The sequence below is a fragment of the Buceros rhinoceros genome, unplaced genomic scaffold (assembly GCF_000710305.1).
Source record: "Buceros rhinoceros silvestris isolate BGI_N320 unplaced genomic scaffold, ASM71030v1 scaffold3432, whole genome shotgun sequence".
NCBI classification, from domain to species: domain Eukaryota; kingdom Metazoa; phylum Chordata; class Aves; order Bucerotiformes; family Bucerotidae; genus Buceros; species Buceros rhinoceros.
In genome coordinates, this window is record NW_010400603.1 from 56,624 (window position 1) to 82,169 (window position 25,546).

Below are 25,546 nucleotides of genomic sequence, written 5' to 3' on the forward strand. Positions count from 1 at the left end.
TGCTGAACTGCATGTTGTCTTGTTGTTTGTTCATGTTACTAAAAATGATACATAGGGAGAACTGGAAGTCACAAGGGTGAGCTCTGACCCAGACTTCAGTGGCTACTAATAATTTGGGATGTCATCCTGTTTTATGTTTTCAGCCTGAGCTGAGACCTGGATATCATTCTGTTACAAACCCACATGATTATTTGAGGAATAATTAGACACTGAATATTCATTTTATATTTATCATTTTGCTTAAAGAAAGGAAGGAAGAAATGTAACTTTCTGGAAACTAATTTTTTCTATGTACAGAGATTCAAGAGTCATTTGATGCCTGTTTCCTTCATGATGGGGAAAATGCTTGCTTTCAGCTGGTTAAGTGAAATCCATTTATTCTGCTTGAATGCCAATCACTGAAGAATTTTTGCTACAATGCATATTACATTTTCACCCTCTATCATCCTGTTATTTAATGCATGTTCTCTGAACAAGGAAATGATGCCTAACTTGATGTCCAGCTTATTGTATCAGTATCATTCATATCTATGTCACCAATGACAATAAAAATCTAGACTTCTGACAACTCTATGCTATCTCAAATGGGGAATGAGAAGTGAGAGTCTAGTACACAGAGCACTTAAGAAGTGTGGTATCATTATCTGAAACAGTGAGAAACTGAATAGTGAGAGTGAATGTGCTTTTTCAATTCAATGCAGACGGAAATGCATGTGTCTATAGCTAGGGCTATGTAAATCCAGTAGAATACTGTGTCAGGAGTGGTGATTAATGATTAGAATTTAAGGAAATATCCTGTGTAAATGCAGTATAATGGCTGGGTGAAATTACAGGGGTTTGCCAAAATAAGGATGAATTTACATGCTGCCAAGGTTAGGTGGCAGCTGACTGAAGAACTATCCCATTCTTAAAGCAGACACATTCTATTTCTGGCTCCGACAGTTCATGGTAAGGTATTGCTACTTCTAATATTACTGACAACACTTGAATTCTTCAGAAACCATCAGCTAGAATCCGGCGCTCATCCTTAGCTGAATGGCCTAACAAGTGGGTTGGAGCTGTGTTCTTATAATATTGTCCTATCAGTACTATTTGTCTGCATAGTGGCAAAGTTGCAGTAGGGCAAATGGAATCTGTCCTAGCAGCCAATATTCAGTCGTTTAATGTGTTCCCCTGCAAGATGTGAGTTACATGATTGAATTCCTAAACTCTTTAAAGAGAGCTGTGGAGCTGGAATGATGCTTTGCATTCTTTATCTCTCGCATTTTTGATGGTGTGGAGTCCTGACACCATTAGTGGGAGTGCCCTGTGTCTCTCTTTTTTCCTGAATTGCTTATGGACTGAAAGTAAAGGGCTTCTTCTATGGCATATGAAATGTGATTTCAAAAAGGTTCAGACCTGTAATGGAAAAAAGGTTCTTTGAACAGAATGACTTGTAGCTATAATGACATTTTTAAAAGAAATCTCTTTCTCTGGTGTGATATAGGCCCACTTTAAGCATGCTGACTGGATGGAGAAACTGAAGAGAAATACCTGGAGTGAAACAAAAATGTGAAGTTTTCAGATTGCTTTGCTGTTCAGACCATAGTGTTTCTGGGCATAATAAGCACCATGGGAAACTTCTGAACAGGCCACAGAAGCAATTACTTTTTGGTTGCCCTGAGTCTTGAGTACTGGTTTTCTGGCGTATCTGTAGCAATGAAATTAAGAGAATCTGAATTTCTAGCTGTGAAGGTTCTCTAGCTCCTTCTTGCTGTTGTTCTCTATTTTTCTCTCTCTTCCTGTCCTTTGTCTTTTTCTTCCTTTCTCCTTTGGTACCTTTCTCCCTCTCTCTCTCACTTTCTTCCATTTCAAGCTACATCTTTTCCTTAGTATGCCAAACTGTATATTCTTTCAGCTAATGTTGGAATTGTGGTATTTCTGACATATCATTTGGAGGTATTGTTGCCATTCACACTACATCAAGCTAAGAAGCACACTACTAAATCTAATACTACTTTAACGTAGGGTTTCTTCTGCAAGCAACTCCCAAATTTCTTTGCAAATTCCAGTTACTATTGCTACTACTGTTGTGTTGATTAACAGACATAAACATAGATGCATATGCCCAACCAGAGTGGCAGTGAAAAATTACAGGATTGTTGCTATAGGGCACTTTTTTCAACACTCAAGAGATGTTATTTAAAACCAGGGCTTGTCATACATTATGTTAGGCCATATGCTCTGACTGCTCTGTGGATATTCTTCATCACTGGTGCATTGCCTCCAGCGTCAGATGTAAAATGAAACTCCAGTTCGAAATCTATACCTGTCATGTTCTCATGTTTCTGGGTCCCTGAGCACTTCAGATAGTTCCAGAGACACCTGTTTGCTAGAAATCCTTAAAATCAGTTTCAGACTTTGAAAGTATTATATTGGCTTATGATTTATGGACCTGTCTGACTCTTGTCTTTATTAGGTGTTTTTAAGTACTTGAGGTAAACACGCTGTAATTTAGAAACTAACTGTTCGTGAGCACTGAGACATTTTCTTAAGTAGGACTGACTGTGAAGTGTTAATACTCCCCTCTTGTCATAACTGTGGCTTGTATTGGCTTGGCCGATATAGAATAAGATTAAAGGAAAATTAGTATAAAAGTGGTTTCATGCTAGCTTAAAAGCCATACGAGTTTCTTAGAGCTTTTCTGACTGGCTTCTGAAGTAGATTTCTCCAGTCTGGGGGTTTTACTGAAGTACAATATTTCTCAAAGATTCTTGACACAATGTCAGGAAGCCATGAATCAAGGAGAGAGTTAAGAAAAGCCTAACGTGATTTTTCTTCTCCTAGAGATCAAAATACCATAGGTATTATGACAGGATTCACTACCAATTTCTTCCCATTGGTAAAAGATTTTCCACTGGATGGATTTACTGCAGTCTGAGCAGCTTTGGAGGAGCTATCCAGATCTAAGAGATCCATAGCAGGTTTAGTCTTAAAGAACAACATAGAGGTAGTGTGAAATAGGCCATGTGATATTTTTGTGAACTGGAAAGGGTCTCTCCCTTTGCATTCAAGAAGGCACATAGGAAACCTAGTGCTAAAGCTTTAATTGGGTGTAAGATGTAAACAAAAATGGTTTTGATTTTGCAATCAGTTATATCAGACACATTGCAGATATCCATTGACATCTGTCACCATTACACACACACACCCACACACACACCCACATCCATTTCAGGAAGATTTTTTTTTTCTTAAATATATACGTTTTAAGCCAATATTACTTAAAGGATTTTTACAATTACTCTATTTTTCTTTTTTCTGAAGAATATTAAAAAAAATCTTTTTCTGGAGGTGGAATTATGCTCTTATCAACTTGTCATTAAGCACTGGTGAAGCTGTTGTACCCCAAACTGTCATACCTACATTACCTACATACAGATCGTTTTATTTCTTCTAGCTTTGTTGAGTATTTTCATCAGCTAGTTCTTTGAAATTTATGAAATTGGATAATCTAAACATCTTCACTAAACAGGCAATCGACTAATTTTCTTCAACAGTATGTTCCTAGTTCAGCCTAACATACCAGTTGGGTTCACCTTTAAAGATTTTAGGCTATTTCAGTTGGAGGGAGTGTGTACAGAAAATCTAGTCCAACTGTCTGACCAGTTCAGGGCTGACCAGATGTTAAAGTGTAGTATTAAGGGCATTGTCCAAATGCCTCTTAAATACAACCAGGCTTGAGGCATCAACTACTTCTCTAGGAAGCCTCTTCCAGTGTTTGACCACCCTCTCGGTAAAGAAATACTTCCACTATGAACCTCTGTGTATTCATCTTCAAACCATTTCCATGCATCTTATCACTGGATACCAGGGAGAAGAGATCAGCACATCCCTTTCCACTTCTCTTCCTCAGGAAGCTGTAAAGAGCAATAAGGTTGCCCCTCAGCCTCCTTTTCTCCAAATTAAACAAGCCAGAAGAGCTTAGCTGCTCCTCACAGGACATTCCTTCCAGCTTTTTCATCAGCTTTGTTGCCTCCCTCTGGGCACATTTAAGGACCTTCACATCCTTCTTAACCAGACAGCAGACAGTATTCAAGGCGAGGCTACACTAACATTGGAGTCCAATAACTTTCATTTTTGGACCCCATTAAATCTACAGTAAAAAACCAAAGCGAAACACTAATCCAATGCAGGTGGGATCAAAATCAATGCATAAAATTTTTGTTATCATCTTCATTGCAAGCAAAGTAAAATAAGATTATAAATACCCCAAATGTTTCTTCCTAGTCTATTTGCTGTGTTCTAGTAAGGGGATTAAATTACATGGTGAAACAATTGCATTAGGTGACAAGGACAGCAAAAGCAGAAATAAAATTACAAAATTCAGAGGAACTGACTACAAGGGAAGCATAAAAGCACAAAACAAACACTTCACAGTGACAAAAAAAAAACCCCACAGCAAAACAAAACAGAAAAATCCTGTGAGTGATCTGTGGTAAATTCACATGGATGTCATGCCAATTTTTGGAGCATTTACCAACAGAAAATCTGTCAACATCATGGAACACGCTAGAGCATGTTCGTTATCAAAACCGTGTGGAGTAATGTGTATGAAAACATAGCATCCGTATTGGGGTTAGGGGTTGGCTATCACCAAAACATGTCTCTCGTATGACTCAGCCGTAGCTGCTTCTGCACAGCAAATTGCACAGATCTGTGACCCAGAGAATAGCTATCTGCCTCTCTGTCTTGTCATCTAAAGCTTAGGATGACTTATGGAATGAGTATCTCTTTAATAAGGAATTTTTAAGTTCTTAATTCTAGAAATACTAAACCCAAAGATTAGCATCACCATTAATAAATTAATCATGCTAATGAAGGTATGCAGAATCATACCAACTGGAGACCTGGCACTTCATTTCCCCAGCAGTTCAACTTGGCAAATAAAGCACTTCCTCCTTCAAATGTCCTTCTCTAAACATTTGGTTGGAATATGAGATCAGGAAATGGTTTTGCCTTGGGTTAATGAAGCCCTGAATGTTGATCTGAGGAATATCACCTTTCAGACTACTCCAAAATACGGGGTTCTGCAAGTCTAGGGGTGTAGTGATATACTGCACCTGGGTGCAGGGTGATGTGAAACTTCGAAGTGAACAAAGTTTGTGCCTCCTTTGACAACAAAAAGGGAAAATAATGTGGGGGCTCAAATGGAAGAATTCCTATACTTGCAAATTATTTTTGTAGTTTGAAAGAGCTTTTTGGTGTTGAGACTTTGAGCCTCTTTCTCTTCATGCTAGTAAGAATGCCAAAGGGGAAAAGAACAGAAATCTAAAGCAGTGTGATGCTCGGAATAAGGTCTCTTTCAAACTTGACCATTCTAGGTACAGACTTGTTTAAGCTTGAACAAAAAACAAAAATAAAAAAAATTAAAAAAAAATTCTGAGAGATTATCAGTCAGATGTATGATGCCTTCTCAGAAAACCTCTATCTTAAATACCTTGAGGCCTTACTATCGTCTTTTGTTGCAGTAGGGATATTTACATGCACACACACATATGAGCACACACACGCATGTCTCACATAATGATTTCGTTGAAGAGTACCTTTAGACAATATCAGTGCAAAAGTCTCCTGTGATTATGAAGTATTTTGAGGAGGCACTGTGATGCCAGTGATTCTTCTGGAGGATATTATTTCCTGAGACAGATCTCTCTTACTGTTCATCAATTTGAAGAAATGTGGGTAGGCAGAAGAAAAGTAGGTAGCCCAGATAGTTTGAAGAACCACATGACTCAGACTCCACTTTCACTTTTCCCAGTTTATGATTATTCTTACCTCACATACACCAAATCCAAACTCCATGAAAAAGAAAGAAAAGCTGTCATTTTTAACACTGAAAAATAAGCGACTGACTAATCCTGCCCAAAGATTTGGGGAAGTAACCAGCAACAGGCAAATTAGATATCCTTCAGTGAATTCTTTGTAAACAGTTAACAGAGTAGTAGATGGAATAAAGATGTAATTTCAGTCATGAACTGGATAAGATTCTGTGGATAGAACATTGGAAAGATTTATGAAAGAAATTTCATAATGATTATATTTGATAGCCATATAAAATAAAGTATATTAAAATGGAAATATTAAAAGCTGAGTGTTTTCACAGGAATGAAAAAGAACAGCAAGCCATAAGGAACTACTCACGTTGCAGTGGTTCAGGAAACAGAATGAAAGCCCATGTAAGAATTAAATGAGATAAGAAAACATCTCTTCAATATTTTTGTCTTGGGTACAACTGGATGTGAGGCAATTACCACCTCGTAAAGTGCATTGGTAAACAAATTGTGATTAATTGGACAGCCTTTGACAGTATCAGTCTTAATTGTCTTCCTTTAATTTGAGGTTTTCGAAGATTCAGAACTCTAGAAAATCAGATCTTCTTAAGTTCCAGTGGGCTGTCAATTAAATTTGACTGATTACACTCACCGTTATCCTATAAAGATAATCCACAATTAATTGCTACACTGTGCAAATTGCAGCAGGACAAGAATAGTTTACTGGCTTAGGGAAATGTATGGTAATGTGCACCCACGCTCTCCAGACACCTGAATCTCAATTTTAATATTCCCAATGTCCTTCCAATGTCAGACTTAGTGATTTTTATGGGACTCATTACAGTGCATTTCTGCTACGATTGGAAGATTCTTTAGCATGGTTCATGGCCCATACCTGCCAGATGAATCTCTATTACATATACATGAGAAGAAAAAGAAATGCAGGCTGGCAAATTCAGTGTTACAGATTTGCTTTGGGAATGTTTTCTTTGAGATTCTAAGGGCTCAGGAAAATGAACTTTCTCCGGAGGGCTTTCTCAACTCTTTCTGTATGCTAGCTTGACCATTAAAACTTCCTTCATTCAGAATAAAGATGTGTAGCATCTGTTTGTGTGAATAGGACTTCAGGAAGATTTAAATGAGATAACCTTGTCATTTTTTCATAGAAATGAATGCTGACATTGAGCACAAATAGAAAAAAAAAATGCGGGAAAAGGGAACATTCAACATCCAGCAGTTTTAATTGAAACACTGCTCTACTGGTGCTGGACAAAAATCCACTGGAGGTAGCTAGAGATTCTGTGAAATGGGTCAGAGATTTCTTCCTTTTTTTTTTTTTTTGTTTTTCCCAGACATCATGAAGAAATCTGAAAAAGCTGGGAGAGGGAAGAATGTTAAAGAAATAAGACCAAAATTGTGGTGATTTTTTTTTTTGCAAAGAAAAAAGTTTGTGTTAAGAAAATTTTAGTGACGTTGGCCTGTGTTACTCTGAGTGGAGATGAGTAAAATATAAAAATCTTGATAAAAACTCCCCTTAATCTTAGAGGTTTTAAGTCATATGGATATTGTCAGTGGCATTTTCTATATGATCAAATACATTTGTTACTAATAATGAAATGAAAAAAATGCCAATGATAATTATGAAATTACTAAGCTATTTCACCAGTTATGCAGCAACTACCGTAACTGCAAGGAAATAATGTCTTACTTACCTGTAAGTATATTCACAGTATCTCAAATTCGTCTTTACAGCCCATAAATCCTTATGATAGCATTTTGCTTTCCCTTTCTGTTTCTTTTCTTGCTAACTTCTAACATATTTCTGAGTCAGTATTTTGCAAAGAAATACTACTTAATTCATGGGAAAATTTAATTGTATTTAATACGGTGCATGACAAATCTAGACACCATTTACTTCAGGCAAACTTGAAACTAGACTGCCAGCTAAAAAAAGCAGAACACCTACTCCTTTATGTAAAAAAAAGTGTCTTGAAGTATGTCTGTACCTTCTTAAGAGAGAACCTGATTTAATAAAGAATGTGAGGGCATTCTCTTCAGGGTGGAGGATAATCTGTTTTCAGGATAATCAAATGGAGAAAGAAGTCATGAAAGAGGTTGCCTTTTCCACTTCTCTGTAAAAGAAAACAACAACAACAACAAAAAGAAAACCTTTCCTTTTAAATTTACATAATTTTACAGATTCCTCTATTAAAGCCAACGTATCTCATAATCTTTCCAGAGAAAGAGGAGTTTAAATGCTGGAGAGAATATTGACACTGACAGGTAACTGCTATATCAAAATCATAGTCTGTTTCTCATCTGGTATTTAAGATGCTGAGAGAGATTTTTTGGCAATACTGATCTAAGAACGGGCCTGTAGATGAGAGCATGAGTTGCTGTACTGTTGTTGAGATGTGAATGCTTTATAAAACCTTAAGTAATGTGATTATAAAAATACCTGTTGCTCAAAGGAAAAGTATCAATATGCTGTTGAGGAACTTAAAGAAAAATAGAAGGTGTGTTACAGCACAGAAAGAGAAGGACCTTTCCAGGAATGATAGGAGAGAGAAGGCAGTTCATTCTAGTTCCATGAGAATGTGCAAGTCTTTAAAGTCTTTTAAGTGTGAATGAAAATACAAACTTGAGGAGCTGAAAGACTTTTCCATAGAAAAAAAAAATGACTGAATTGATTTGAAATATACCTGAAATTCTAGTTAAAACCACACGGAAGTAAAAGATGTCTTGAACGATAGTCCAAGTGAAAATTAGAGTTTGGTTTTCAAACTGAATTTTGTAAACTCCTTCTCCCAAGGATCGAAGGATATCCATGCAAACCAGAAATGCAGCATAGACAAGCATACGCAATATTTGTAAATTGAGGATATTGCAAGAGCTGTCTTGAGATAACAGTCAGCTAGAAAAGAAACTCTGAAATCCACTCAAGGTTCAAGAGCTGCACTTTTCACGTGATGTTGGCTGGTTGCCAGTATTTAAGAATTCTTTATGGTCTATAGTTAATAAGAAGATGGTAAGAAGAACAAAAGTGCCTTTGATCTTTTGTTGGCCTCTGTTTAACATGGTATTTGTGTACTCCTTCTCATTAACGATCCATGATTGTCTCAGCCTTTTCCTTTTTTGATATTGCCAAGGTCCCTCTACAGCAAACGGCCTCAGCAAAATTAAGGAGAATTTTCCAGTCTAGCCTTCTTTATGAAAAGCTGTACGTACTTCTTCCAGACACATCAGTATCCACGGACAGCAAAAATAACTGAAAACTCTCTCCTGGGCACATACATAGCTCTGTTTCTCTTCAAACTTGAGTGTAATGCAGGTGTATTAAAAAAGCCTCAGGGCTTTCATGTCAGAATTCTTACCCTAGTCTTATGGAAGGAAAAGGTATCTTGAACTTGAGACATGTTGTGGCTCCCATTCATTCAAATTATTTTCATGAGAAAATCAGGCAGGACTTTTTTTTTACTACTTTGTTCTTACAGGCAGCAAATTAAAGGGTTTTCAATAACATTCTCACCTCTTGGAGCCATGGAACAACATAGCCAGTAAGAAAATGGTAACATTTCACATCAGTTGAATGCATGCTTGCAGATAACATTGTAGGGTAGCTTTATAATTCTTTAAAAATACTCTTTTTAAGCTATATTGTCCATATGTGTTAGTATGTAGGGTGTATATGTAAGTATGTACACAATTGATTCCAAATGTAAAAATTGACAGAAGGGAAATGTCTTAGTGGAGACGTGTGGACGTAATAGGGTGGAATTTGAGAGGTGGATGTATTTGTTAACTTTTTAATTTTACTTTTCACCAAGATATATACATAAGATATATTTATTTTGGATAGAGACATACGGTTCTTCGTCTCAAAACTCTGAGCTTGGTTGCTTAAAAGAATTTGTGTATGGGCCTAGTCATGAGACCCTTTTCCATACTTTTAAAAGATGAATTGAAGGAAAAAATACCACCAAGATTTTTTTCCTTCTTAAAGTGAATTTCTTTCCAATAGCTATAGCTGAAATCAGTAAGAGCCTCTCTGTGGAGTTCTAGACTATTTAGAGGCAGACTGGGTACTTCTGGAAAAGAAACATAAATTAATTTTGGTAAACACAGAGAAATATTGGGGCTTAATTTGAATGTAAAATTAGCTTGTGTCAACAGCATGGCTACTTGGAGACTTGTTGATTATATTCAGCTTACTTCCTAAACTTCACAGGACTTGGCCTGTTTGCGAGCTTTCTAAGTTGAAGAAGACAAACATAAAGGGATTCAGCTTTCCCTAAACTCTCTAATTTCTAAATTAGAAATTAGCCTGTCTACAGGCTTTATTAACTGTGGCCTTTTGAGATGATTCTCAATGCAGAATTTGAAAAATTCTTTGTCAAGAGATACCTGTCTTCTTGAAAGAAGAAAGTATTTCATTATGCAGTTGTAGCTGAATCACTTCCCTGAAACACGGAAGATTTTATCCACCTAAACACTCTTTACTGGTTTATTTGTGGTTTTGGGGGGATTTGTTTGTTTTTTCAGGTTGTTGTTTGGGGTTTTTTTTTAGTAATGTAGTCACAGATTTAGGCGTTTGTCATTTCACAGAGCTTTGGTAATGATGTCATGTCACTGAAGCAGGACTAATTTGGGCTTTTTTCTCCCCTCTTCCTTCAAGCAATATGTTTACTAATTTTATAGGAATACCTGTGAATACTTAATTGCAATGCTGTCCTCACTGAGCGGGCAGAAGAATCTCGGTGGGTATCTAAAGAGTCTGCCTTTGGTGAATTTGTTTAATGAACTTAGTGAATTTAACCCCTCAATCTGTTCAGTAATTTAGTTTTCAGAGCTGTGTCATATTTTTATCCTTCTTTCTCCAGATTGCAAAGGACTTTCTTTTCATTGTAGAACATTGAAAATCACACCAGATGTGAAAACTGACATTAAACCACAGAAATAGAACATTAATCTAATACGCTAGTATTGTCTTGTACAATTCTTTAACAAATTTGACTCCAGTAAGAGTTCTTAAGCATTTCCAAACAGAACTGATATGATTTTGCACAAGTTTTCTAAATGTGGTGTGGGTTTTGGGGTGGTGGTGGTGGTTGTTTTTTGAGGGTTTTTTTGGTGGGAGAGTGTGTGTGTGTGTGTGGGGGTGTTGTTTTTTGGTTTGGGGTTTTTTTTTGCTTAAACTGAGCTTTTTTTAAAAGAAAGTTAAACTGTTAGTGATACAATGAAGCATACAGTGATGGATTTTTTCACTCACGGTTACTTAACATTTTAACAATTACGGCATTGCTTTACTTTGCATGCTGTACAGAGGTTAGATTAGCTCTTTTCCTAACACATAAGCCTATTGATCTTATAATATTTTATAAATACAGCATCTTAAAATGGATTAATAGACTAACTAGTGACAGACTGCTGTGTCTAGTGTCTTTGGTAGAGGCAGATCTTGACTCTATTGCAGTAGAAGTCACCAGTGGGATATTTGTAATCTTTTACTAGACAGCTCTGTAAGAACTTTTCAGATAAATGCATCTACATATTTATCTAGCTTTTAATCCATTCGGTAGAACTTTAATGCAAGAGTTCATCTCAGATTTGTAAAACACAGTGATGCATCTCATGAAAGACTCCTGGTGTTCTCAGTGTTATTTTTATATATTAAAATTGTCTTTTCAAAAAGATTTGAAGCAATAAAAATAGGTAAATTAATCAGAATTCAAGGGCAGGTATGAACAGAATTTCAACAGAAACTTCCAGTCCAGATGAGATTGCACTAATTACTCTGAAAACAACAGTGTGCTGTTATAAGATCAATGTTAATTGCAACAGATTCAAGGACTGTGGAATTACTCATTTCTGTTCAGTTAACAGAATACCAATAAACAATTTGATTTCTAGAAGAAAACAATCTCAACATGAAAAATTGCCCATGATACTAGGAAAGTCTAGGTCAGAAAATTTGAGATTTCTCCTGTTTAGTGTTTCTCCAATGAAGTTAAAGCTAGTATCTGTAGGATTCCTGGGAATGGACAGAGAAGTGGAAAGCATCTGAATGACTGATAGCTAATCCAAATTCATATGCTTGAAACAGAAAACTGTTTTCACATGAAAGGGCCTTTGTAATGTAGGCCTTATCATCATCATCATCAACAAACATGTTCAAGGTAACCATTAAAATGAGAGAATCCTCTTTTTTTCTAACAATCAAAATTGAAAGAATATTCTTTTCTCAGAAACAAATACAAGAATGACTTGAAAAAGAAAAGAGGCAAAAACCTAAAAAGCAGAAACTGTTACAATTCCAATAAATTGTGATTTGTCACTGAGAGCATCCAAATACAGGTCAGGAAACAAAAAAAAATTACAGCTGTTATTGTTGATTGCTTGTGTTTATTGTAACTATACTAAGCTTAAATGCATAGGTAGTAGGTGTAAATCCATATTGTATGAAGTCTTGAAATAATAATGTGGCCAGATTTGAGAAGCACACTTCAAATCAGACAGCAGAGAGTGTTTGGCACAGAAAAAGCATAAAAGGTTAATAAAAGGCCTATGAAGGTGAATTAATAGTGTTATGTTTCTATGAAAAGGAGGAAGAATGAAAGAAAAAGAACCGACAGGATGACTGAGAACAACATTCTCTATATTTACCATGTTCATTTTACTCACTAGACAACTATTTAGACACATGCTTGGTAAGTTTGCTATGCCTTTTCATAACAGACATAGCAGGTAGGGTAATCTTATTGTGTAATAAAGGACATTCAGGTCACATTCAAAGACATTTCTAACAAGATAGTGAGGCAATTTATTTCAGCATTTGAGAAACTGGGCAATTTTTCTCTCTGGAAGACTTTAAAGTAAGGTTAAGAAAATATTGTTCAAATTACTTAAATGGGTTTGTGGAGTGCAGCAGGGATGAAAAGAATGGCCTCTTCAGAGCTCTTCTAAAACTATTTTTATGGTATTTCATATTACATTCATGCTTATAATTCTCCTTCCTAGAAAAAGCACTGGAAGATGAATGAATTTGTTTATGTTTTAGTTAAGGCTTTGAGACCTTTAGGATTTTCACATTCGGAATATCAGTGTTGTGTTTGAAAGTATAGAAATCTTATCTATGAATGTAATTAAAATTCAACAGAAATCCATAAATAGCCTACAATCATTAGTACTTCTTGACAGTAAGATCATAAATCATTTGTGAAACCTTATTGGAAACCCATGGAAAATAGCTTTTTCCTTTTACATGGTCTAGGACGTGACCTTAATGTTCTGTTCTATAAGAAGTTAGAGTAGTCACTTGTAAGAATGTTAAAGTTAGCGCTATGTGAGTGTTCTCAAGAATGTGATAAGCTGGCCCTATTTCTCAAACCTTTGTACAGCAGGTAAAATATATAATTGTAAGGTTTGACCTGGGTTGATCAAAGAAAAGATGTTGCTTATAACAAACTTCCCTTCTTTGACAAGACCAAAACCACCATGTTTCTTTACTCTATGGTCTCTGAATTCGTTCCACATTTTCCTTTAGAAGTCATTCTCTCATCTTTTCTCCTTTCATTTGCTTCTGAAGCTCTGATGCTCAATGTACTAATAAGGCTTAGATTAAAATGCATTGCACCAGAAGCAGAGGACGGTATGTTGTTGGACTCTAGGGACAGAAATAAGGATTTCAGAACAAAAGGCATATGTCTTAACAGCTTGAACTGAAGAGCCAGCTTCAGGGTGGGAGGTTGTCAGATATCCCATCAAGTATACTATGTGTGACACACTGAGTCATCCAACAGATGAGTAATTTGAAAAATAGTAAAAGGATGGGAATTACCTAAGGAAGTCAGGGTGCCTGTGGCAGATGGTGATTGAACCACTGAGTATTTGCAGTAGGAATCTGAATTCCAAAAATGCAGAGCTGCTTCTGTAGTGTGTTGGAAGTCCCTCAGCATTATGATTCAGAGATGATCAGCACATTAAAGAATGTATATGTTAAATCTTTTAATGTATAATATAAGTTTAAAATTTTTTTAAGTCCCCTGTCCATTGCTTTATTATGCTAGCTTCACTTAGAACTGATCAAGTTAAGCTAGTGTACCAAATGTATTTTTTCTCAGGAGCAGATTGAATCCATACTACAGTGCTGTGCAATGATTTCAGCATTAACACTCTTTCTTGTCATGGCAGCACTTCAGCAATTCGGCAAGGTGGGCTTATATGCCTTTTTTATGAAGGATGTTTTTTACATTTCCTCTCTCTGCTGTACCTAATACGTAAACATGAGGGACAAAAGAGTGGTCAGTGTTTCCATAATGGCATGGACCCCAGCGGACTCATGCATATTCACTCATTATTAAATGGTTCACACGCCTTTAACCCATCACTTAATGGAGCACAGGTCAGTCAAGATTTGCATTTTGCTTGCTATTCAAGTTTTTAAACTCATGAGCTCCCTGCCTAATGACAAGAAAATTTATCCAGGTTAATTGATAATATCTCCTCAACATAAAGTGCTCTAGGAAACAAATTCAGAACACTTACATGTTGTATTAACATCTCATTATTTTATTTAACACCCCCAGAGAAAATGTAAACGTAGAATGAATGTAATGTGTTTTCTAATGGCATTTTCTCTAGGAAAAAGCTCATCTGCTTCTCTTCTAACACACCTATCTGCATGCTGTTTTTTGCTTAAGACCTAAGCATCCTTTAAAATCTGAGCATACAGCTATTTCAATATTAACCAACAAAATACGAATTCAAACAAAACAGTTGCTAGATTTTGAGCACTGAATAATTTCAATTAATTGCTGTATTTTGCAGTGAGTTTGAATAGAAAACTTAAAAAAAAGGGGAAAAAACAGATTTCTGGTAGAGTAATAAGCAATATGTAAACAGCAATAGAGTCTGGATTTGTTAAACAAATGATTCATCATAAGCTAGTACCTTTTTTCCCACCTTTGCAGTTGCTCAGTTTGTCTGAAGACAATTTTCTATGAATTTACATCATTGTAAATGTGTCCTTCAAGCAGGGAAATAAAAAGATAAAACAGATGTTTGGATTTTTTTGTGAAATAATTCACTCATTGTAAAAACTCTAGTATCTCAGGTTCAATTCTTGTATTTTGTTTTGTTATTTCCTGTTGTCCATAAAGCATTTACACTGGTGATTTTTCCCTAAATTACTAAGTGTTTCAAGCTGAGTCATTTCAAATCATCTCAGTATTAATTTTGTTGGCAGCAGACTGAAAGCAAAACCTTGTACTTTTCTGCTCAGATGGGAGAGGAAAGACTAATTGATGTTATCGTAAACGGGAATGAAGCTAAATACTTTTCTTCCACTACTGGGTTGAATTAAATTAGGGCAGTGTAGGCTGTTTGTCAATAAGAAGTTATGATGAAAACCAATTAGGACAAGTCACGCATTATAAATGGGAATGCAATATCACCTTTTTAGGCTTAGGTTAAGTCTCTATGAAAAGTAAGAGTGTATGTTTGTCCGAGAGTTTATATAATGTAATAATACTTATTAAACTGTTGACTGCCTCTGTCTTTAAAGTAGCTATTTTAAATGGTTAATCCTCCATTAACAGATAAAAACATTTAATTCCATTCTTTCAGATATAAAAATGCCATCATCGTGTTTCTAGATTTTCTTAAAAGATGGGGAAGTGGCTTTCCATTTAATTCTGCCTTATTGTGTTTTCTGCTATAAGATAATTCCTTTTGTAACTCCTTCCATTTCTTATATTCCTTCCCCACATTCCAGCTCTAAATAAAAGACTTGTCACTTTTTTATGTTGAATACCAACAGCTGGAAAAAATCTGACTATTTCTTATCTATTATACGTAATTTTCACTAATAGGTTTTGGAATATTTTTTTTTTACCTTGTCTTTTTAGTCACGCCCACACCCATTCACTTTCCTGTCCTTTTAATGTCAGGCAAATGTTACTGCCAGCTCTGTGGTTAAAAGACCCTGAGAAGGAAGTTGCTGTGATGATAGGAGATTACCAGGAAAAAACAGCTGTTCTAAGCAGTGGTTTTGGCATCAATGAATGTGTCAATACTGAGCACTTGAGAATTATTTTTAGGAAAATAGAATTCTAATCACAACAGTGATATACTGACCTATCTGTCTCTTACTGCTGAAGTTCAATATTTACACATCACATTATTACATTCAGAATTTAAGTCCCATTTTATGCTCTGCCAACCAAATTCATCTGAATTCTGAGGTTTGCACACAGACGTCAGTAGAGCTTCCCAGCTGTTCACAGCATGGTTATTGCAGAAATCCTGTAGGACAACAGCAGCAGATTCTGGTTCTAGAGGATTTCTCAGAACACAGCGACTTTCCCTTGCTTTCTTCTGTGTAGCTGAAAACATACTGTCATACTTTGACCTTTCAGTGTTTTGCCAGGAATCGTTGGTCTGAGTCTTGAGTACTTCTTAAGCAAGAAGTGTTGACTTCAATGAGTTTTTTTTTTACTCCATATTTAAAGAGTTTTTCATTACAAGTTCATTTCTACTGCCAAAACCATGAAGTGACAAGAAGGTCTTTACATCAGCCCTGACTCTTATAACTACTTTGGTTTTGAACTTCTTTTAAATCATATCATTCATTGGGGTATGATTTTTTTTTCTTTTTTCTTTCTCTTTCAACTTCTGTTTTCCTGTGTAATGTGTAATGTCTTGTGTTTACTCTCTTAAATAACTGGAGGAGTGGACAGATGGAGGTGTCTGGCTTCCAAGTTACTTTACTAGCTGCCTCTCCTGATTACGTTTACCTGTCTGCTTAATAGTTCTACCTGTTACGAAAGCCCAGTACTTTTCAAGGGAGATCAAGTTTTTTACTTTCCAAACCTTTTGCAGATTTATTTTGGTCCTCAAAAATATTACGTAACAGTTAAAGCTCGGCAAACATCTTACTACCTCTCATATTATTTAATACACTAGATCTGTTAAGGACATCATCAGAAATCAAAGAAGAGCTGCAGTCTTTCATTGTAAGTTTTCACTAAATAATGGTAATGGTACATTTTCTCACTGGATGTCATTTTCAAACTTTTTGTGTTATTCTTATTTAGTTGGGCTGAACAGGTTGGTTAGATAAACCAATTGATATTAGTATGAAATATTTATAAGAATTTCTTTTCTTCTTTGCTTACATGGATATTTTCTGGATGAATAGATCTTTTCCCCTCCTTTCAGTCCAAATCTCACGTGTGAGAGAAAAATGACAAAAAAAGCCTTTCTTGAAAATACCTGGTTTATTTCTGCAAATAATAGATGCGAACTGAACTAAGAGAGAATTGATGTGGGGGTAATTTAACCTTAGAAAAAACTTCTTTGCTTTGCAGTAAGCTTCACGAAGATCAAAGACTCTTAAAAGTTGTTGCTTATTTCACTTCTAATAGTATTAAATGTAAATCTAGCAAACCTGATCAACATAAGGTGAATGTTTAACTCCAAGGTGGTGAGAAGGTTGTCTGGTCTGTTTTGTTATTTCGGATTCAAGCATGTGCTACGTGGAATAACAAGGATCATAATTAGGAAATTTGATCTATTTTGGTTTTCTGGAGGCTCCGCGCAATTTGAATCCAATGACATAGCAACACCCAGAGGTACCAGGGCGCTTGAGCCTCACAAAACTGTTTCTGTCCAGGAAGAGAAACATAGAGAATGATACAGAGCTGGGAGGGGGCAGAGAGAGATTTTTATTGGAAGCTGTTAAAGTGGTTGCTATGAGACCTTCTCCAGCTAACACAGGCACAGCAGCGAGTGCGAGGCTGATAAATCGTACCTCTTGCATTATACCTTTCCTTTCTGCTTTTTTTTTTTTTCTAACACAGCTTTTATAGTTGTTTAAGATCAGAGAAAGCACCTGCCAGTTGCTTTTTTTTTTTCCTTTTTGATCCTGTCTTCTGCCTTGTGCAAGATGGAGCTAGAAAATGAAATGATCGGCTCCTCCAGCAATTCTTCAGCAGGCTCCAGAGAGTACAAGGTGGTGATGCTAGGAGCAGGGGGAGTTGGAAAAAGCGGTAAGTTTCAGCAACGGCATTTTTGGGGAGAAGGGGTGAATCGGGAGTGTAGAGTTCAGAGAACGAGAGGGTTGTTTAATGAGGGGCTTCCTTCCTCTTTCTCCTACACATGGCTTGGCTAAAAGGGTCTATAATTTGTGACAGGGGCAATGAGTCAGCTTAATTTGTTACAGTCTGAAATGATATAAGCCTTTATAATTGGATATTTTTGTAAAACTAACCTTGGCTCCATTGCATCTGAGGAGAGAGCGTTCAGCTTGCTGTTAGTTTAACAGCAACTGGTCGTGTCACTCTAACACTTGGTGAGAGGGGATGGTTTGCTGGGTACTGTGGACGTAACTTGTTGGCCTGTCCTTGTGCTCAGGCAGAAATGAAACTAACGGCAAAGTCGGCTGTACATTGCAAAGTGTGAAGGATGCCTACAGCAACTCTGTTTTCTTCCCCATATGTTTTTTTTACTTTATTTTGCTGAGTGTCATTATGGCTCGGCTGGTGTTAGTCTCCTCTCCTGTCCGGACAGTTACAGAATGCATGTCTGAGTCTCACTCTAGGTGATAAGGAAGATTTGCAGCATATTTTAGTATCATTGTCTAGTGCTGGTAAGATATGCTAGTGTCTGACAATGGTATCTCTTCAGAGGAGTCATTATTTTTCTCCAGACAATGTTTTCCTTTTCCCAGATATTATCGCCTTTGATTTATTCTCACTGACACTAGCATTCTCTGTTCTTAAACAGACTTTGCTGAACGTGCAGTGTTCTCAGAAGCCAGCATATTGAGCTGGCCACACAACAACCATTTGATTACATCTTGTGGAAATTCATAAGAAAAAGAGAAGGAGAAAGCAAACAACACAAAAAGCATAATATAATACACCCAGGCTAGATTCCAGAGAAACGTCATGATAAAAAGGTGTGATGATAATTATTACTCACTACACAATTATTAGTGTAGTGTGTGTACAGCAAACAAGTTTTATTTCTTATTCAAACAACAAAGCATGGTATAAATGCTGAAATATTGGAAGTGGATATTATTTCCTCTCCGCACTGATAATCTCTGGGTTTTTGTTATGTTTGCCTTCAACTTCAGTGACACATCTTTCAGTGAAAGCTATTTCCCATCAGTATTGCTTAACCAAGCAAACAATTTCTGTTCAAATGTTATGCTGTGATCACTACATAAAAAGAGAAAAAAGAAAATACTGGTTATCTCCAAGTAACTTTCTGCAATTTCAAATTATCTTTTCCGTGGTAAAGCAGGTATCCAGGATGTGTCACTTGGAACTTTCAGTAAAATGTCACTTCTTTTTTTTTCCCCCTCCTTTTTTTTTTTTTTTTCCTGAGTGCATCCAAAAGATGGCAGCAATTTTTCCCATATTCTTGTAAGAGCAATGTCATTTTGAAGGCTTATTCACCAAAACAAAAGACTTTACAAACTATACCTTATTTATAGTGTAACTGAATCACAACAAACATATTTTATACGCACATTGAGGAAAATTTAGAGTTCCTATTTATTTTTAGGTATGAGTTTTAAAGCACAAATGAAGGTTATTTAAATCTCCTTGTTGTATTTGTTCAGAAAACATTAGCTGTTGATTGCTTGAAAATAAAACCTTCTAATTTGTGGACTACACATGGTAATGGTACATTTCCAAATCTGGGGACCACATAACTATTCAGGAAGAATTGTTTGCCTGTATGTTCTAGAGAAATAAAAATAGAGTGACATGGCTAGTTATGACATTCGATGGTATAAAAAGTAATACTTCTGGGGTCAAATACATCTCAAAATTAAGAGTCTATAACAAAGAAGGTCGGCAGTTCATCATTTACTGGCTATGAACTTGCAATGTGGAATGAGCATGAAATATTGCAGTAGAATCCTGAAAGATAGGCCAACTGATACAGTTCTGATAGAGAGATAAGGAAAAATTGATGTGATTCCATAAATCGTGAATTCATACTTACTGTTGTGTAGGCAGCATTAATTTAAAATTTTTTACAGGCGGAAAAAAGACCTGAATGACTACTTTCATTCTCCAAAGTGTATTCTGCTTTCCCCTGATGACCTAGATTCACTCTGCCTAGGAAATCACGATTTTAACTACAAACAAGGGTCAGGGTAGAATAAAGATGAGAGATTTAAAAAAAAATAAAATTAGTTCAGTTTCCGGTTTCCAGTTAGACAGATAAGTGATATATGGGATGATGTGTTGATAATACCCTGGCTTCTTTCCCCTTCTTCTCCCTCCTCCCTTCTGCTTAAGCTGTGACAGAAGTAGTAACAGCTGGAGTTAGGTTGCTTAGTGGAAAACTTCTTTTGGATAAAAGCCATTCCACTCTTCATTTTGTTCAATATTAAATAATTCAGGTTTGGAAAGAATTTTCCTTAGGAACCAAGCCACAGAAACACTAGAAGACTTCTTTTAACTCTGGATAGGTCACTTTTAGAGATCCCCTGAGCATTTTGGTCTGTTTCCAACCCTCTTCTGCTCTCTTACTCTGCCACTTCATACTGCATGTATGGAGGTCTTTGCATTGAAAATTACATGCTAATTACAAGACTCTGAGAGTGTCATTTGTATGTGTGCACAGGGAGGAATGAGGAAGAGGACACCAACAATAGATGTTCTTTTGATGTTGGTGTTTATGAAATATTTGCTTTGTGTTTTCAGTCTTGTCTCTTCATTTCTGTGCTCCAAGATGACAGACACTCCAGGAGGACAGCCAACCTCCTGTTATTTGGGCTATTCAGTGTAGAAGAAATTTCACAAAAACTGCTTATAGAAGATAAACTCAGCTCATCCAAGTTTGATACCAACCACATTCAGAGTAAACGAGGTGTAAACTGCAAATGGTTTAAGATTTGTTACTTAAGGATTCTCACATTTCAAAGTAAGTGCCAGAAGAAAAAAAAAATCTCTGCCACTTTTACAGGAAAACCACCACACTGAAACCTAGGGTTCAGAACAAACAGGTAATAGTGGTGTTTAGTTAAAAAATATAAAGCTTTACTCAAATAATTTTCCTGGGAATTGATTTCTGTATCATGATTATAGATTTCCTAGAACGAGTTGTCTCTTCCAAGGCTGGTTAGAACTGGTTTTGTTTTCAGAGCAATATGCTCTGTGTAGGTTGTGTCTGACATAAGGAACAGCTATACACTCCACCTCAAGTTCAGAACAAAATTAGGAGAGAACCAGGAATTAAACTAAACTGTAATAAAACTAGATGTTCCGCTGATTCTCACTTGTTTATAGTCCACACCCAAATTACACACTTCTAATGATAGTTACATTTCAGTTTTAAAAACCCTGATTTTGACACTTGGTCTTCTCCAGTTCAATTACAAATATCAGGTCAGTTCAGTACTGTTCAAACTTACCTCAAGTGGTCTGAGATAAACCTTAAGAATCCTAGTGGTTTTGAAATAGATTTTTCTTACAAATGCCTACAGGGATCTGCATCTGGACAGCAAACCTGGTATTCTCGTGGTTCCACATACGATGCAGCTCAGACCTCTGGGTTTAGCTCTATTTTTCAGTGTTGCAAAAGCAGAAGTGCCTCTAAATCCTGAGACCATGCCTTCCTGGCTTATATTTAGCAAAGTAATTACACTAATGACAATAATTACCTTCAGCATATTCTGCATAACATTAACAATAATTAAGTGAGGGGTTACACAGTGACTACCAAAAATAATAAACAAATTGATGTACCTGTGCAAGCGAATAAAATAGAAAACCTTGGTTATTACCTAAGCATCCTTCAAATGCTGATCAGATTACATATTGCATGCATCTTCTTAACTGAGGGAAAATGTTATTCTAGATATTCCTTTTTTTCCTAATGCTAGTTAAAATTGATTTATTTAAGGGTGAAGATGATCTACTGCTATTCTTAGTAAACTGAATTCCATTTTTATCCTTAGAAATGATGTATCATAGACGCAAAGTGAATTTCATGCTACCTGACCAGAGAAATCTCCATTTCAGATGAAAAAATTCTGGTTAGCTGGTTTTTTATCTTAGAAAAAATATAAATTTTTCAAGATTTATTTCTCAGACTGATTGTCAGTTTATTAGTTGCCATCTTAAGAAAAAAAAGTAAAAGGATTGTTAAATAATTATCCCAAGATTTTTGTAAAACTGAGTTATTTTTATTTTTAATATAGAGGTCTAGAAAACATTTAGATATATATTTCCTGGCTTCCATCTTAAAAAAAATTAAAAACAGGGGAAGAGAGAGAATTAAGAATCTCTTAGGACTGTTAGAGGAATAGTAGGAATAAATGTATTTCTCAGCCTGGTTAGGTTACATCTGGTTAGGAGATGCATGCTTACCCCATTGATTTTCCTTTTTTTTTTTTCCCCCCCCAGTGTTGCACAAATTCTATATTTCTACAGTTACAGGTGATTAGTGCAATTAATTTCAGGATCATACGTACAAAAGATGTTCAAAAATGTGTGAAAACACCAATGGTTTTTGTGATGTGGGAACTTCTGTGAAAGGTATTAGGTTAAATCCCTATGTTTCTTTTACTTATCTGATTAACTGCCTTTTTTAAATTTTTTACTACCCTTAACTCATTCTGTCTAGATAAAGCAAATTCTGTGCCTATTCATTTCAAGCACCCGCTTATAACAAACATGCCCTGTAAACAGAGATAGCACCACGGAGTGTGTGATGGAGAACTCACCCTACACAGCTGTTCAATAATCCTTTGGAGATAATTTAGCATATGATCCAGGCTGTGCTGGAAAAGGATGACAAGCAAAGGTAGAGATTCCACTGGCTGAAGATTGAAGAGCTGGGATTGAAGAGTACCATTTGGGTCTGCTGATTCTGCTCTTACACCATCACAAGGCTCCATATAGTAGAACATACTTTATATGTTGGTCAAACACTTTATCAGTATGTTTTTTGCGGGGAGGGTTGGTTTGGAGGTCTTTTCATTTGGTTGGTTGGTTTTCCCCAGTATTCTCTCAGGTACAGCTGTGTTTCCCTAAATGCCTGGTAAATGGACCAAGGGAACGAATTTGGCCTTCTGTTGTCTTCTGAGCCAAACCAATAGCCAGAATGAAGATGGAAGATTAAGTTACTGCTCAATATGAGTCAAAGTGAAAAAAGCAACATTTCAAGTGTCTAGGCATGCTGTGGATTACAGTTAAATCAAACCAAATTCCTTTTTTTCCCCCTCAAAGTCAGTGTAAATATAGGTTTTATTGTCTAATTTGGTGCTGCTTCTCCTGTGACTGCAAAAATACCCATCTTTTTTTTTTTTTTTTAATTGGAGTGGAAATTGAGATACCCAATTAATAAACACACATCTCCATCTGTCTGAAATGTTAGTTCCTTCATCATCCTCCATCTGAAAAAGTTAATTTGGATTTTTAAGGCCAAATATGAGACCCTGGGAATTAGTTACACTCATTCAAACGATGAAAAAAAATTTTAAAAATGGGAAGGAAGAAAGAATCTGTATTTGTTGACCAGAGAAAAACTTCCTTGTTTGGTAATAGTTCTGAAAGTATAAGGTTATCAATCAGTCAAGATGACATAGAAATTCCCTTATTTACTTCATAGTACCAACTGTAACCTCTGATCTGCTGTGACCTGATGTGGAAGTATCAGTGCAAGGCTGGGAAAGAAAGAGAGCAGACCGCTGGATGCTAGCAGTGGCCCAATCCAAAAGGCATAGCAATACTTCTTTACAATGCTGCATCCGTGGAGAAAAAAATCCTAACTGAACACTATAAGCCACCAGCTAAGTCTGTCTGTAAACCAGCTAAGACTGTCAGTCTATAAACTGAATTACAGTCAGTTCTAAGGAAAAATTACGAAAGTTATAAGCAGATTGACGGTGGTGCAGCTAAGTTGTAGGGAAGTCCCACCAATGCCAGAAAACAGCATCCCCTTGTATGGGAAATTTCTGTTTTTTCCCATAAACCAGGTTAAGTACTAGAGACTTTATAAATGGAGAGATCTGATATATTTATGAACTTCAATAACAAAACCGTTCTTGTGTTTCAGTTACCTTCACAGATAGGCTATTGGATTAACACCAAGCTCAATTCTGTGTCATTCCAATTTACAGCCATTTTATCTTATAACTTCTTTGTTGACAACTTTGAAAAGACTCTCTATTCTATTACTTTCCTGTTAATACCTATAGACAATGATCAGTTCACACCTTGATCTGATTTCTCTTCAATAGATTGTGCATCTGAAACCACACTTGTAGGACATTATTTTCCTTCTCAGAGCATTTTGTACCCATAATTCAGGTGCCCTAGTATTTCCACATAATTTTCTGAATAAGAATTCAAAAAAATTCTCATGCTATTCTATAAATGGTCTTACTAGAGGTGAGACTGCTTAGTGAGTTCATCTTGACAATCCTTTTTTAATCCTCTGAGAATAATGAATTATGTTTTTCAGATAGAGATCACAGTTATCTCATACAGAGAAATATCTGCAGTAATGCTTAAGTTACTTGCTCTTTCCTCCAGCGTAGTCACCTGTTCTATTACATCTCTATCGATGACCTGAATTATGCATTTCCATGTGTGTCAGCCTATTTTGGAATTATTTCACTGGGCTGTGACCATTGAAGCTGAAGATACAAATAATTCTGGACCTGTTTCTCTATTAGTCATTTATCTTTAATGTGTTTGTTATCCACTTGGAAGGATTAAGCACATTGTTCATTCATTAATTTTCTTGACTATGAGCACACCTTGTGGCTATAATTGTTTTTCTTAGAGAAATGAGTTAAAGTTGTTTTCATTATTTTGTCAGTTCACAAAATTCTGTGGCTGAAGGGGTGGAAGATTCAGTTCTGGCTCCTACATTTGATGGAATGGCTTCTGTATGTGAGATACCAATTGGCTAATGAGAAAGTTGTCTGAAGTTCTGGTTTCTTCAGTACCAGAAGCCATCTGAAAAGTAGGAGAGAGTTCAGAGAACACCGTCAGAGATGATAAAAGGGATGATGCAATATGATTTATGATGACAAATGAGTATGACTATATTCAGATAGCTCTGTCAACCAGTAGTCCATTATTTTTTACTGAGCAACTTGCATGTGTATAAGTGATTTCATGTAAATGGGACTGGGTGCAGCTGCAATGTGAATGGATTGATCTGTCCAGCTTCTCCCATCATAAGACCCAGATAATGAATTAGCACTTGGAAAAGGCTAATAAGTGGGCAGGCTCATCAATGTCTGTGCCACTTTGGCACAAGAGACAGAGTATTATTTGAAGGCAATAAATACCAAGAAAAGAAGATGTGTTTTCCAACATTTGAGGACAAAAGGGACCAGAATTGCTTAATAAAGAACAATCAGTTAAGTGGTAAAATTAGAATTAGAACACATACAGTTAGAGATATACAAGATCTTCAGCCTGACTTTCTTTGGTCAATAACAGCACTGTATATCCTTAACCATTTGCTTAAAACCAAGATGGACTAGATTGTGGAACAGTTTTTGAAAGGAATGGTTTGGTTAAAGTTGTCTTAGTCTAACTGGTTTACACTAATCTATGATAGAAATATACATTTTAGAGATTGAGCATTAATGAGCAAATATACCTGAACGAAAAAAGCCTTCAGTCTTACAACTTGTTTATAGAGGATAAGGAATACTGTCATCCTCAAAATCATGATGTGTGAAAATT

At 36.1% G+C, this 25,546-nt stretch overlaps 1 protein-coding gene across 1 annotated transcript in view; it reads left to right on the top strand.

The window, feature by feature from the left end:
- Positions 1–17,600: 17,600 nt before the first annotated feature.
- The window catches only part of RIT2 (Ras-like without CAAX 2), a gene marked incomplete at its 3' end in the record, with an annotated part of 98,892 nt that continues 90,946 nt past the window's right edge, over positions 17,601–25,546 (top strand). The window contains exon 1 of the mRNA XM_010131931.1: positions 17,601–17,860. Coding sequence (XP_010130233.1) covers positions 17,758–17,860 — 103 coding nt within the window. The remainder of the gene's footprint in view (positions 17,861–25,546) is intronic.